This window comes from Cetorhinus maximus, chromosome 2 (assembly GCF_964194155.1).
Source record: "Cetorhinus maximus chromosome 2, sCetMax3.hap1.1, whole genome shotgun sequence".
NCBI classification, from domain to species: domain Eukaryota; kingdom Metazoa; phylum Chordata; class Chondrichthyes; order Lamniformes; family Cetorhinidae; genus Cetorhinus; species Cetorhinus maximus.
Genome location: NC_135880.1, coordinates 153,972,960 through 153,987,768, shown reverse-complemented (window position 1 = coordinate 153,987,768; position 14,809 = coordinate 153,972,960). Strand labels below are relative to the sequence as shown.

The 14,809-nt window shown below is 40.9% G+C and overlaps 1 protein-coding gene across 3 annotated transcripts in view; it reads right to left on the bottom strand.

Annotated features, from left to right (window-relative positions):
• Positions 1 to 14,809, bottom strand: part of frem1a (Fras1 related extracellular matrix 1a) — a 429,561-nt gene that overhangs the window by 254,703 nt on the left and 160,049 nt on the right. For all 3 annotated transcript variants that reach the window (XM_078570514.1, XM_078570515.1, XM_078570516.1), the window contains exon 12: positions 1,692 to 1,782. In XM_078570514.1, the coding sequence (XP_078426640.1) occupies positions 1,692 to 1,782 (91 nt within the window). The remainder of the gene's footprint in view (positions 1 to 1,691; positions 1,783 to 14,809) is intronic.

The window sequence follows — 14,809 nt, the reverse complement described above, 5'->3', positions numbered from 1 at the left end:
ATATGTCTACAGGCTCCCCTCTATCGACAGCGCATGTTACTCCTTCAAAGAACTCCAATAAATTGGTTAAACTGATCTCCCTTTCATAAAACCATGCTGACACTTCTGATTACCTTGAGTTTTTCTAAGTGCCCAGCTATAACCTCTTTAATGATCGATTGTAACACCTTCTCCATGACAGATGTCAAGCTAACTGGCCTATAGTTTCTTGTTTTCTGCCTCCCCCACTTCTTGAATAGAGGGGTTATACTTGCTACTTTCTAGTCTGATAAAACCTTTCCAGAATCGAGGGAATTTTGGAAAATTAACACCAAAGCATCTACTGCTGTAGTAAACAATGGGGAGGAGAGTAATAAACTTCAGGATGACAGACTGATGAAATGGAAAGTCATACACAGGCGAAACTTAATGTAGGAAAGTGCAAAAGATTAATTTTAGCAGGAGGAATGAAAAGATGCAATATAATTTAAATGGTAAAAGTTTGAAGGGGGTGCAGGACCAGAATTAGTACCTGGGGGAATATGTACACAAATCTTTGAAGGAGGCAGGACAATTGAGGAAGCAGTTGAAAAGATATATGGGATCCTTGGCCTTAAAATGAAGACATTGAATACAAAAGCAAGGAAGTTATCTAAGGAAGCTAAAACTTTAAAACACTGGTTAGGCTAATTCTGGACAGCACACTTTAGGAAGTATGTCAAGGCCTTGAGAAAGGGTGCAGCAGAGCTTTATTAGAATAATAAGAATATTCAGTTACATGGAGAAACTAGGGCCAGGATTTTTCCCTTGTCAGGCGGGCTCAGTTGGGTCGGGCAGGAGTGGTCAGGAAGCCGACCGCTGCCCGTGATCGGGGCTAGACCGCAATTTCACGCCGGTGGGCCAGTTAAGGCCTGGCCAGCATGAAACGCATCCTTCAGTGCTCAGCGTTGCCTGTGTGTGGGGGGGAGGAGGGCGAGAGTGCAGGTGCGTGCTGGAAAAGCCCCCTGAGGCACAGATCACAGAGCCAGGAGTAACATGAGGTTAGAGTCACAGAATAGTACAGTAAACAAGAAGATTATTCATCAAGTCTGTGCTAACTCTTTCAAAGTGCAACCCAGTTAGTCCCACTCCCCAGCTCTTCTCCGTATCCCTACAATTTGTTCACCTTCATGTATTATCCATTCTCTTTTGAAGGTTGCTGTTGAATCTTTATCCACCATCATATCAAGCAGCCTAATCTAAATCCTAATCATTGTTGCATAAAAAACTTTTTCTTAATGTTTGCCTCTGGTTCTTTTGCCAATCAACGAGGTAATATTTTTTGCATAGCAATTGTTACAATCTGGAACGTACTAATTGAAAATTCAATAATGAATTTCAACAGGAAATTAGATTAATACTTGAAGAAGGAAATTTGCCGAGCTACAGAGACAAAGCTGTGAAGTGAGACTAATTGGACAGGTCTTTCAAAGAGCACGCAAAGGCATGATGGACTGAATAGCCTCCTTCTGCGCTGTATCATTCTATGATGCTCTATGGATTATACTATAAAATTGTTGAAGACCAATAATTAGTCTTTTGAATAATTTAATGCTAGTTTTTGCAGAACAACTTTTGTACCAAACTGATCTGAATAGATTAAATCATTTTTTCTGACTTCTACTCTACAATGTTCCAGTTCACTGGTGTTGAGAGTAATAAATTGTAAATACCTGTGTGAATGATCTCAGCATCGGGACACTGGATTCTTTAATCAATTTCTTCATACTGTCTGTCAGAAACAGTTTCCCAGCATCAGACATGCTCAATAGAGAAGGAGAGACATAATTAGACCTCAAGAGTTCCGAGCATTGAACTTCATACATCATCATTCAACAAGTTTCAGGCTCACAATTTGTTTCTGTTTATACAAACACCAAATTTTGTTTTTCCGAAAAGCAAAACTAAAGAGAGGAAGAGTTGCAACTCACTCAAAGTTGCATAGCCAACACTGCCAACATCATTTTCTTTTCAATAATGACAGAAACTCAAGTGGAATAACCACATAAATGCTATGGCTATCAGAATAGGTCAGAGGCTGGTATTCTGCAGTTCACCTCAGGAATTCCCAAAGCATCTCCACCACCTATAATCCACAAGGGAGGACTGTGATGGAATATGCTCTACTTGCCTAATGTGTGCAGCATGGGAACACTATGACCTCCAAGCTTCCTTCTGAGTCATATACCATTCGCAGTTGATGCTGCTCCATCATCATCAAAATAGAAACATAAACATAGAAATATTGAAACTAGCAGCAGGAGTAGACCATTTGGCCCTTCGAGCCTGCTCCACCATTCATTATGATCATGGCTGATCATCCAACTCAATAGCCTGCTCCTGCTTTCTCCACATGTCCTTTGATCACTTTCACCCCAAGAGCTATATCTAACTGCTTCTTGAAAACATACAATGTTTTGGCCTCAACTACTTCCTGTGGTAACGAATTCCACAGGCTCACCACTCTCTGGGTGAAGAAATTTCTCCTCAACTCAGTCCTAAATGGTCTACCCTGTATCCTCAGACTGTGACCCCTGGTTCTGGACTCCCCAACCATTGGGAACATCCTTCCTGCATCTACCCTGTCTAGTCCTGTTAGAACTTTATAGGTTTCTATGAGATTCCCCCTCATTCTTCTGAACTCCAGTGAATATAATCCTAATCAACTCAATCTCTCCTCATATGTCAGTCCCACCAACCCAAGAATCAGTCTGGTAAACCTTCACTGCACTCCCCCTATAGCAAGAACATCCTTCATCAGATAAGGAGACCAAAACTGCACACAATATTCCAGGTATGGTCTCACTAAGGCCCTGTATAATTGCAGCAAGACATCCCTTCTCCTGTACTCGAATCCTCTCACTATGAAGGCCAACATACCATTTGTCTTCTTTACTGCTCGCTGCACCTACATGCTTACCTTCAGCGAATGGTGTACGAGGACACCCAGGTCTTGTTTATAGCCATTTAGGTAATAATCTGCCTTCCTGTTTTTGCTACCAAAGAGGATAACCTCACATTTATCCACATTATCTACATCTGCCATGCATTTGCCCACTCACTCAACTTGTGCAAATCACACTGAAGCATTTCTGCATCCTCCTCACAGCTCACCTTCCCACCCAGCTTTGTGTCATCTGCAAATGTGCAGATATTTTGTTTAGTTCACTCATCTAAATCATCAATATATATTGTGAATAGTTGGGGTCCCTGCACCGATCCCTACGGTACCCCACTAGTTACTGCCTGCCATTTGGAAAAAGACCCATTTATTCCTACTCTTTGTTTCCTGTCTGCCAATCAGTTTGCTATCCATCTCAAAACACTACCCCCAATCCCATGCGCTTTACTTTTACATGCTAATCTCTTATGTGGGATTTTGTCGAAAGCCTTCTGAAAGTCCAAATAAACCACATCCATTGGCTCCCCCTCATCAACTCTACTAGTTACATCCTCGAAAAATTCCAGTAGATTTGTCAAGCATGATTTCCCTTTCATAAATCCATGCTGACTCTGTCTGATTCTGACTGTTTTCCAAGTGCTCAGCTATTAAATCTTTTATGATGGACTCTAGAATTTTCCCCACTACTGATGTCAGGCTGACTGGTATATAATTCCCTGTTTTCTCTCTGCCTCCCTTTCTAAATAGCTAACATTAGCTACCCTCCAATCTGTAGGAACTGTTCCAGAGTCTATAGAATCTCGGAAGATGACCACTATTTCTAGGGCCACTTCCTTAAGTGCTCTGGGATGTAGATTATCAGGCCCTGGGGATTTATTGGCCTTCAATCCCATCAATTTCGCCAACACCATTTCCCTACTAATACTTATTTCTTTCAGTTCCTCCCTCTCACTAAACCCTGTGTTTCCCAACATTTCTGGTATGTTATTTGTGTCCTCTTTTGTGAAGACAGAACCAAAGTATGTATTTAGTTGGTGAGTCATTTCTTTGTTCCCCATTATAAATTCCCCTGTTTCTGACTGTAAGGGACCTACATTTGTCTTCACCAATCTTTTCCTCTTCACATACCTATAGAAACTTTTACAGTAAGTTTTCATGTTCCCCGCAAGCTTACTCTCATACTTTATTTTCCCCTTCTTAATCAATCCCTTGGTCCTCCTTTGGTCAATTCTAAAGTGCTCCCAATCCTCAGGTCTGTTGTTTTTTCTGGCCAATTTCCATGTCTCTTCCTTGCATCTAATATTATCTCTAATTTCCCTTGTAAGCAATGGTTTGGCCTGTTCTCTAGTTGGTTCCTCAACGTATTGGTCCAGAAAACCATCCCGTATACATTCCAGGAATTCCTCCTCTATGGTATTGTTACTAATTTGATTTGCCCAATATATATGCAGATTAAAGTCACCCATAATTGCAGATGTTCCTTTATTGCATGTGTCTCTAATTTCCTGTTTAATGCCATTCCCAACATCACCACTACAGTTTGGGGGTCTATGTACAACCCCAACTAACGTTTTTTGCCCCTTAGTGTTTCTCAGCTCTACCCATACAGATTCCACATCGTCGGAGCTAATATCTTTCCTCACTATTGCGTTAATTTCTTCTTTAACCAGCAATGCAACTCCACTGCCTTTTCCTTTTTGTCTGTCCTTCCTAAATACTGAATACCCCCGGATGTTCAGTTCTCATCCCTGGTCACCCTGCAGCCATGTCTCCGTAATCCCGACGATATCATATCTGTTTACATCTATTTGCGCGGTTAATTCATCCACTTTATTGCAAATGCTCCTCGCGTTAAGGCCTTTTTTTTAACATTACTTGTCCCGTTCCCACTATTTTTCACTGAGGCCCTGTTTGATCCTTGCCCTTGATTTCTCTGCCTATCACTTTTCCTATTTCCCTTTCTGTCTTTTGTTCTTGTCCTCGATTCCCCTTCCTCTGACTCCTTGCATAGGTTCCCATCCACCTGCCATTTTAGTTTAAACCCTCCCCAATCACTATAGCAAATATTCCCCCTCGGACATCAGTCCTGGTCCTGCCCAGGTGTAACCCGTCCAGTTTGTAAAATCCTGACATTCCTCACCTAACAGCATTATGGAAGCATCTTCACAACATGGATTACCACAGTTCAAGAAGAAAGCTTATCACTACATACTCAAGGACAAATAGAGGTGGGCAATAAATGCTGGCTTTGCCAGCGATGCCCATATCCCACGGATGAATTCTTTAAAAAAAATTCCCTTTTGGTGTTGTTATTTGCAAACAGTTTAACACAACCTTTGAGGTGCAACTTGAAGCAAAGATCAAAAACACCTATCGCTAACAAGGCAGTACTGCATATATGGAGGTGAAATTGGTCTTCACCATCAATACAAAATCTTCCCAGCAGCCCTTTGTGCACCACAATTGACTTTCTATTCCATTGAAGTCAATGATGTAAAATTGGGTGTTGATTTGCTATGAGTTCATTTTGTATGACTGACATAGATGAGTTTCACCCCCTATTTGTACTATAGAACTATTAATACATGCTTGTAATTTTCATCAAGAACACAATGGGCCAGAGATTGCTGCAATGGTTTGTGGCAAATGATATGAATTGGACTTCTATATTTGCTATTGTACCAGGGTCGCACTGCGAATTGCTACATCGATAGGGTAATGGTGCAGCAATGTCAATTGCAACCTCGTGAATTTCATGAGCAATGACTTATCTTCTTAACCAATTAGAGTAAAGCAGAGAAAGAAACAGTGAACAATGAAAAAGGAAATAGGGATAATTTGAATCAAATTAGAGATTGAAATAGGAATAAAAAAGGCACAATGGTTGGATTGAGAGAAAAGGAAAGGAAAGGTAAGTAAATAAAACAAGCAAACAAAAGAAGAGGACACTGTAATCCAGTTATGTGTGGGAATTGTTGTATTGCTCCTTGAAAAGTTAATGAAAAGATGACAGGATAGGTGTATGAAATATAGAAAAACATTCCTGACACATGATAAATAGAATGAGGTTCAAGATCATAATCAGGGATGTTGGAACACTCAGCGGGTAGACCATTGCACATTCATGGGAACATAGGAATTGCTGGATGAAAAATGACCAAAGTCCATCATGGTAGTTGTACGATTAATTGATAGTAGTACGATTAATTGATAGTAGAGTTGTTGACGAATCATAGCAATTAATAAATTATATTAATAATAATTATTAAACAGACCCAGAGATGAGGAAACCCCCAATGGTGGAAAGCTCTTGGAACTACAGGTCCAAAGTTACCATTTTCATGCCAAATAAGCTCTACTTACCACAAATTACTTAAATACTGTATCCCAAAATGTTATTTTCTGAAAGAAATCTATCCAATTTGCATTTGAATGTGTGTTTTTCTTCAGAGTGTTAAAGCAGCTTTGCATCCTGAAAATTATTGCCCTCCAGCAGGAGTGTTGATGACAAGATTAACACAAAAATAATGTCAGGACAGATAAACAGAATAGCAAAGCTCTAGGAACAATTCACTTCCTGACAGCGGGAGTCCACAGCTTTAGTGGTCCCTTTCTGGGTATGCAAGGTTGACTGTCAAATAAGAACCATAAATCACATCATTTACAGGGTCCCCTATGACATTAATTACCAACTCTAAATGAATAATTTAGAATAACTTCATGAATATCTCACACTCGCCATTAAGTTCTGTGGGGGAACACATGGTGAGAATGAATTTTGCTTAACTTTGGTGAGGCTGATGGTGGAATGGTAGTAACCATCCAGCAATTTTGAAGAATCAAAGCACACATAGTGCATTTCTTTTACGCTGCAAATTGCTGGATATTTTACAAATTACAATGCTGAATGCTGTGAAGGAGTCATTACAATAACTCCACCTCGCAACTATTTCAAGCCCTTTAGCCATGGTCTAGGATAGGGCCAAGGAAATGCCATTAAATAAGAAGTGCACCAGGAACCATACATAGCTCCACATCAGTGTGCTGAATGAAATTAATTCTCAATGTTGTGGCAGTTTCTAACAGAGTTGTTATTGCTACTGGCTGACAGAACAAAAATAGAACGTTCTTCAACAAATGTTTTATGGCAGAATATTGGTGATTTGTATCCTACCTCCATCCATCTGCCTTGGCTTCATATTCCGTGTTACAGATCAAAGGGGAATTAATTTCAACAGCCCTGATTTCTTCCCTCACTACCCATCCATAAACAGAAAGGTGTTTTTGATTTTTTGATTTCCCCCTTTATAAGTGGTGTCGTATTTTCCCCAAGTTTTGGAGTTAGCCTATCTATTGATAACCCCACAGCAAACTCGAGGTAAGGTAAAATAAGACGATTGGTTTATTGTACACACGCACAAAATGCGGGAAAGGGGTTTTGCATCATCCTTCCCTTTTTGCACTCACACAATAAAAGAGAGATATAGGAAAAAAAGGAGTACAGGGAAACACTATGATTAAAAATAAGAGTTATGGTTTCACGTGAGTTCAGAGTCCAGAATCAAAAGTCCAGTGGCGTATTGCTTCAGAGGGTAGCAGGCTGAGTTTTGGAGGGTGAACCAACTTTCCAGAAGCGAGGACTTCCACGATGGGAGAAGGCACATAGAGGTGAATTAGCCTTGAAGGCACAAATACAGAAGCTCCAATGTTCCAGTAGTTCACAGTGTAGATGAGGGCCAGGCACTTCACTGGGACAGAGCTCTTTCTGCTGTTACCTGTTAGATGAAAAAATGGTAGACAGAGGCAAGCTGCTTGCCTGGAGTCCCGCTTCTCTTATGAGGTCATAAAAGAACTGAAGATAAAATTCACGAGCTGTATAATTAAAGAAATGCAAACAGCTCAAGTCTTGGTCATGTGACAGGGTGGTTCTGGGTCGAGCTATCCAGCGAACAAGGTGCCTGTTGAAACCCATTGTGTTTTGGAGCAGGTAACAGTGGGGCCATTCGCTCAACATTGGAGATTAGGAGTCACAAATAGGTCTACCTTTGTCCACGGCTGGCTGGTGCAGACTTATGATCTACAAATCCTTTGCATTGGCTTGGCTGGAGTGTTTATACAAGTCACATTTCAGGATGATAAGGTAGCCTTTGCCCCTTGGAACAGCTTAGAACCTTCCAGAAACCAGCATGCGATCAGTGCAGCCATTTTTATCAGCCCAGCAATTGTCCATTTTGAAAAACAGAAAAATAATTTCATAAAGTAGCCAGGCTGATGTAGATATACGTATATTGATTTCTTTTTCCTCCTGTCTTCTGGCTGGGACACCCTTAATAACCTTGGCAAGCAAAAATCTATCAATTTCAGAGTTCAAATTTTTTAATTGTGCTAACATTTATTGTTTTTATGGGAGAGAGCTCCACATTTCCAACAGTCCTTAGACATTTTTCCTAACTTTTCTCTTGCACAATTTTCTCTGGTATTCCCCAAGGATCTATCCTTAGCCTCCTCTTATTTTTCATCCAATGGTTACATCATTCAAAAACACATTTTCAACATGTACGCTGGTGAGCACCACCTCTCCACCAATCCACTGTGCTGGAAAAGAAGGCATCTGCTCTAATTAAATTTTGGGAAGGCCAAAGCCATTGTCTTTGGGGGCCAGCAGCAATTCTGTTTCCTGGCCACCAACTCCATCCCTCTTCCTGGCAAATGTCTGTGGTGGAACCAGACAGTTTACAACCTTGATGCCATATTTGAGCCCAAGATAAGCATCCAGCCACATACTCACCCCAACACGAAGATTGCCTATTTCTATCTCCGTAACATCGCCCGACTCTTCCCCTGCCTCAGCTCATCTGCTTTTGAGAGTCTCATCCATTTCTTTGCTACTTTTAGACTTGATTATTCCAAAGCACACCTCATCAGTTTTGAGGCTATGTTCCCTTCGCCCAGGATTCTTGATCAATGGAGACATTTTCTCACTATCTAATTTATCAATTACTTTCAAATTCCAAAAAATTTTAATCAAATCACCCCTTAACTTTCTGTATTCCTCATAATTTAATCCTTGAGACCCTGGTAACATATTGTTGAGTTTAAGTGGTACTCTTTCCAATGTTACATACAAACATCTGAAGGAGCTCACCAATGTCCTGCATAACTGAAGCATAATCTCCCTACTTTTACATTCAATTTCCCTCGCAATAAACAACAACATTCTATTAGCTTTCCTATTTATTTGCTGTGCCTGCATACTAACCTTTTGTGATTCATGCACTAGGACACCCAGATCCCTCTGCATCTTAGAGCTCTGCAATCTCTCACCATTTCGCTAATATGCTTCTTTATTCTTCCTGCCAAAGTGGACAATTTCACATTTTCCCACATTATACTCCACTTGCCAGATCTTTGGCCACTCACTTAACCTACCTATATCCCTTTGTAGCCTCCTTGTGTCCTCTTCACAACTTCCAGTCTAACTTATCTTTGTGCCATCAGCAAAATTTAGCTACCATACCTTCAGTCTCTTTATCCAAGTCATTTAAATAAATTGTAAAAATTTGAGGCACCAGCACTGATCCCTGTGGCACAGCACTCTTTACATCTGACCAACAAGAAAATGATCCATTTATGCCTACTCTGCCTCCTGTTAGCGAGCCAACCTTCTATTCATGCCAATATGTTACCCCAACTCAATGAGCTCTGTTTTCCGCAATAATTTTTGATGTGGCACTTTATCAAATGCCTTCTGGAAATCTAAGTCCAGTACATATACCAGTTCCCCTTAATCCCAGCACATGTTACTTCTTCAAAGAACTCTAATAAATTGGTTAAACATGATTTCCCTTTCACAAAACCATATTGACTTTGCCTGATTGCCTTGAATTTTTCTAAGTGCTCTGCTATAACATATTTGATAATAGCTTCTAATATTTTCCTTAGACAGATGTTAAGCTAACTGGCCTGTAGTTTCCTGCTTTCTGTCTCTCTCCTTTTCTGAATAAATGAGTTACATTCACTATTTTCCAATCTAAAGGAACCTTCTCCGAATCTAGGGAATTTTGGAAAATTAAAACCAACACATCAACTATCTCATCAATGCATCAACTATAGCCACTTCCTTTAAGACCTTAGGATGAAGTTCACCAAGACCCGTGGATTTGTCAGCCCACAGCTCCAACAATTTGCTCAGTACCACTTCCCTGGAGATTGTAGTTTTCTTGAGTTCTTCCCTTCATTCTATTTCCTGATTTACAGCTATTTCTGGGATGTGACTTGTATCCTCTAGCGTAAAGACCGATGCAAATACCTGTTCAATTCATCTGCTGTCTCCTTACTTTCCATTATTAATTCCCTAGCTTCACTTTCTATAAGACCAATGCTTGCTTTATTAACTCTTTTCTTTTTTAAATAGCTATCGAAACTCTTACTATCTTTATATTTCTAGTTTCTTTTAATCTTTTTTGAGTCTTGTTTAGTTCAAACAGGGCATCTATAGTATTAAATCTATTATTATATTTTCATTTTATTAAATAAACAGCATCTACTGCAGGACCATGTTTCAGTAATATCAAATATTAGGGCTGATTTTACTCCTCCTCTCTCAAGGTGAATCTAAGGCAGTTAATTAACTAAAGCATCCAACTCCAACAAACTGAAACTGCATTTGGCTCATTAACATACAGCTTCTATGTGCAAGGTATAGAAAAATCATGTATGACTTAGAATCCTGCAACACCTTAAGAGCAGAATATTTATTTGGAATGTGGCTTCGATGTCTGACAGGTACCCTGGGTTTAAAGATGAAAAATTGGGTATCTAGCCATGGGATATGCATTTCAGGAAGCATAAAGTATTTCCGCAAGATGGCCACAGAGTTTCCAAGACCGTGCACTGAAGAACATGGCAATATACCTACAGACGCTATAAACTAAAAATCTGAAATAAAAACAGAAAATAATGGAAATACTCAACAGGTCAGGTAGCATGTGCAGCGATGGAAACAGAGTTAATGTTTAAAGATGGATGACCTTTATTCAGGACTGGGAAAAATTAGAAGCTTTTAAGTAGGTGAAATGGGGGAGGGTGGAAGAAAAACAAAAGGGTAGGTCTGTGATAGGGTGAAAAGCAGGAGACATTAAATGACATAACAGTTGATGTTGCAGAGCCAGAGTGGTACTGGGACAAGTGAAAAAAACAAAAGATGTGTCCAGAGGAGGTATGAATGGCAGAATGATTGAACAGCTGCTGTCCTGAAAGCAAAAACAAGAGGATAACCGAAACCTGCAAAGAAGAAGAAAACAAAACTGGGACAGAGATTACGGTATCAAATTGTAGAGTCTGGAGGCTGTTAAGTAACTAATCGAAAGATGAGGTGCTGTTCCTTAAGCTTACATTGAGCTTCATTGGAACACTGCAGGAGGCCAAGAACAAAGAGGTCAGTGTGAGAGCAGGGTGGAAAATTAAATAAACAGACAAAGGTAAGTTTAGAGGCATGCTTTGTGGAACACCTCTGTTCATACTTGCAGACTGAATGGAGGTGTTCCACAAAGCAGTCACCCAGTCTGCCTTTGGTCTCCCCAGCATAGAGCAGACCACATTCTGAGCAGTATACTAAAGTTAAAGGAGTACATATTATTTCAGTGAGGCCAGCGGGGTGGGAGGGTTCTGGGTATCAGACACCTCTGATGCTACTTATAACAAGTTGCACCTGTTAAAGGAGATGCACACTCTGGTTATAGACACTAGGAAATGACAGAAATGGCTGCCAGACCTGTAGGTCAGCTGCTCAGTTTCTTGGATGCTCCCTTGAAGGCCCTGGTCCATGTGGTGGACAGAATGAGAGATATCTACTTGCCCCACAGATCTGGAAACCCTTCAAGAATCAATTCCATCACCAGTGGGAAAAGTGCCAGGAAACACGGCTGCAATGCTGGAAAACGTTCAGTTACCTGACCAGAATTGCCAAGGTACAGTACAGCGCTGTCTTAATTCTCTACTCACAGTCCAGCATCACTACTCACAATTTTTTTAAAAATTCTTTCAAAGTGTGGGCTAGGGCAGCATTTATTGCCCATCCCTAATTACCTTTGAGAAGGTGGTGGTGAGCTGCTTTCTTGAACCACTGCAGTCCATGTGGTGTTGGTATACCCACAGTGCTGTTTGGAAGGGAATTCCAAGATTTTGACCCAGTGACAGTGAAGGAACAATGACATATTTGCAAGTCAGAATGGTGTGTGGTTTGGAGGGGAACTTACAGGTAGTGGTGTTCCCATGCATCTACTGCCTTTGTCCTTCTAGGTGATAGAGGTCACGGGTTTGGAAGGTGCTGTCGAAGGAGTCTTAGTGAATTGCTGCAGTGTGTCTTTTATATGGTGCACACTGCTGTCACTTTACATCATTGATGGAGGGAGTGATTGTTTATGGCAGTGGATGGGGTGCCAATCAAGTGGGCTGCTTTGTCCTGGATGGTGTCAAGCTTCTTGAGTGTTGTCGGAGCAGCACTCATCCAGCAAGTAGACAATATTCCATCACACTCCTGATGGATGGTGGACAGGCTTTGGGGAGTCAGGAGGTGAGTTACTCGTCGCACAATTTCTAGCCTCTGACCTGCTCTTGTAGCCACAGTATTTATATGGCAAGTCCAGTTCAATTTCTGATCAATGGTAACCCCCAGAATGTTGATAGTGGGGAATTCGGTGATGGCAATACCATTGAATGTCAAGGGATGATGATTAGATTCTCTCTTGTTGGAGATGGTAATTGCCTAGCACTTATACGCCGCAAATGTTACTGACCACTTTTTAGCCCAAGCCTGAATACTGTCCAGGCCTTGGTGCATATGGAGTGGGGGGAATAAAAGGACCCGGAGGCAGTAACTAGTACTTAGAAGAGCAGTCGAATGGGGGACACCAAGGAAATAACCACCACCTAGAAGGGCAGGTGGAAAGGGGGCCTAGAGGTAGTAACTACCACCTAGAAGAGCAGGTGGAAAGGGGAAGAAGCAGTAACCACCTCTTAGGTGGTAGTAAGGAATGTAGTGATAGTTAGGGACAGTGTAGTCAGGGGAATAGCCAGAGTTTTCTTCAGCTGAGAACGAGAGTACAGGCAGCTGTGTTGCTTGCCCAGTGCCAGGGTTCAGGACATCTGCTCTGGGCTGGACAGAAACTTGCAGTGGGAGCGGGAGAATCCAGTGCTCATAGTCCATGTAAGCACCAACAACACAGATAGAACATGAAAAGAAGTTCTGCTGAGGGATTATGAGCAACTAGGGGCCAAATTAAAAAACAGAACCTCAAAGGTAATATCTGTGGATTACTTCCTGAGCCATGAGCAAATTGGTGTAGGCTAAATCAGATTAGGGAATTAAATGCGTGGCTCAAAGATTGGTGTGGGAGAAATGGGTTTCGATTCATGGGGCACTGGCACCAGTACTGGGGAAAGTGGGAGCTGTACCGTTGGCACGGTCTTCACCTGAACCATGCTGGACAAATGCTCTGGTGAGTCATATAACTAGGGCAGTAAAGATGCTTTAAGCTAAATAGTGGGGGCAAGGGATCAAGTTAAAGAAGATCTGATAAATTGAAGAGAGAAGAAAAGGCAAAAGAGCAAGGTAAGAATAAGGGAAATGATGATCAAAGCGTGGCAGAAAGGGACAGATGTACAAACCTAAAGGTACACCAGAGGGAAAGCCTAGAGGTTGCAAAAAATTTTAAAAGACAGGACTAAAGACTCAGAATCTGAATGCATGTAGCCTTTGGATCAAAACAGGTAAATTGACAGCATAAATAGAAATAAATATGTGTGATCTGATAGCCATTACAGAGACATGACTGCAGGATGACAAAGACTGGGATCTGAATATTCAAGGGTACGTGACATTTAGGAAGGACAGGAAATTAGGAAATGGTGGAGGAGTAGTTCTGTTAATTAACGATGACATTGGTCCAACAGAGAGATGACCTTAGTTCTGGAGATTAAGATGTAGAATCAGTTTGCGTAGAGACGAGAAATAGTAAAGGTAAGAAGTCACTTGTGGGGGTGGTTTATAGGCCTCCTAACGGTAACCACACTGTGGGGTGGGGTATAGAGGAAGAAATAATGGGGGCTTCTGAGAAAGGTATGGCAATAATCATGGGTGATTTTAATCTACATATAGATCGGACAAGCCACATTGGCAAAGGTAGCCTGGATGATGAGTCCATAGAGTGTTTTCGGGACAGTTTCTTAGAGCAGCATATTTTAGCATGAACCAGAGAGCAGGCTATATTAAATCTGGCAATGCGCAATGAGACAGGATTAAAAATGACCTCATAGTGAGGGCTTCCCTAGGTACCAGTGATCATGAATATGATTGAATTTCACATTCAGTTTGAGGGAGAGAGGAATGGATCTAAGATAAATGTTTTAAACTTAAATAAGGCTAATTATGAAGGCATGAAGACAGAGCTGGCTAAAGTGAACAGGGAAATTAGGTTAAGTAGAGATGCAGACATTTAAGGAGATATTTCAGAATACTCAGACAAGATACATTCCAGTGAGAAAGAAAGACTCTAAGGGAAGGACACACCATCCGTGGCTAATTAAAGAAGTTAAAGATAGTATCAAATTGAAAGAAAAAGTGCATAATTCCACAAGGATGAGTGGCAGGTCAAAAGACTGGACAGAATATAAAGAAAGCAAAGAATAACTAAAAGATTAATAAAGAGGGAGAAATTAGAGTAAGAGAGAAAGCTAGCTAGAGTTTCTACGGGTATTTAAAAAGGAAAGGAGTAAGTAAAGTGAGTGTTGGTCCTCTAGGGAGTGAGTCTGGGGAATTAATAATGGAAAATAAGGAAATGGTGGATCAATTGAACAGATGTTATGCATCTGCCTTCACTGTAGAGAACA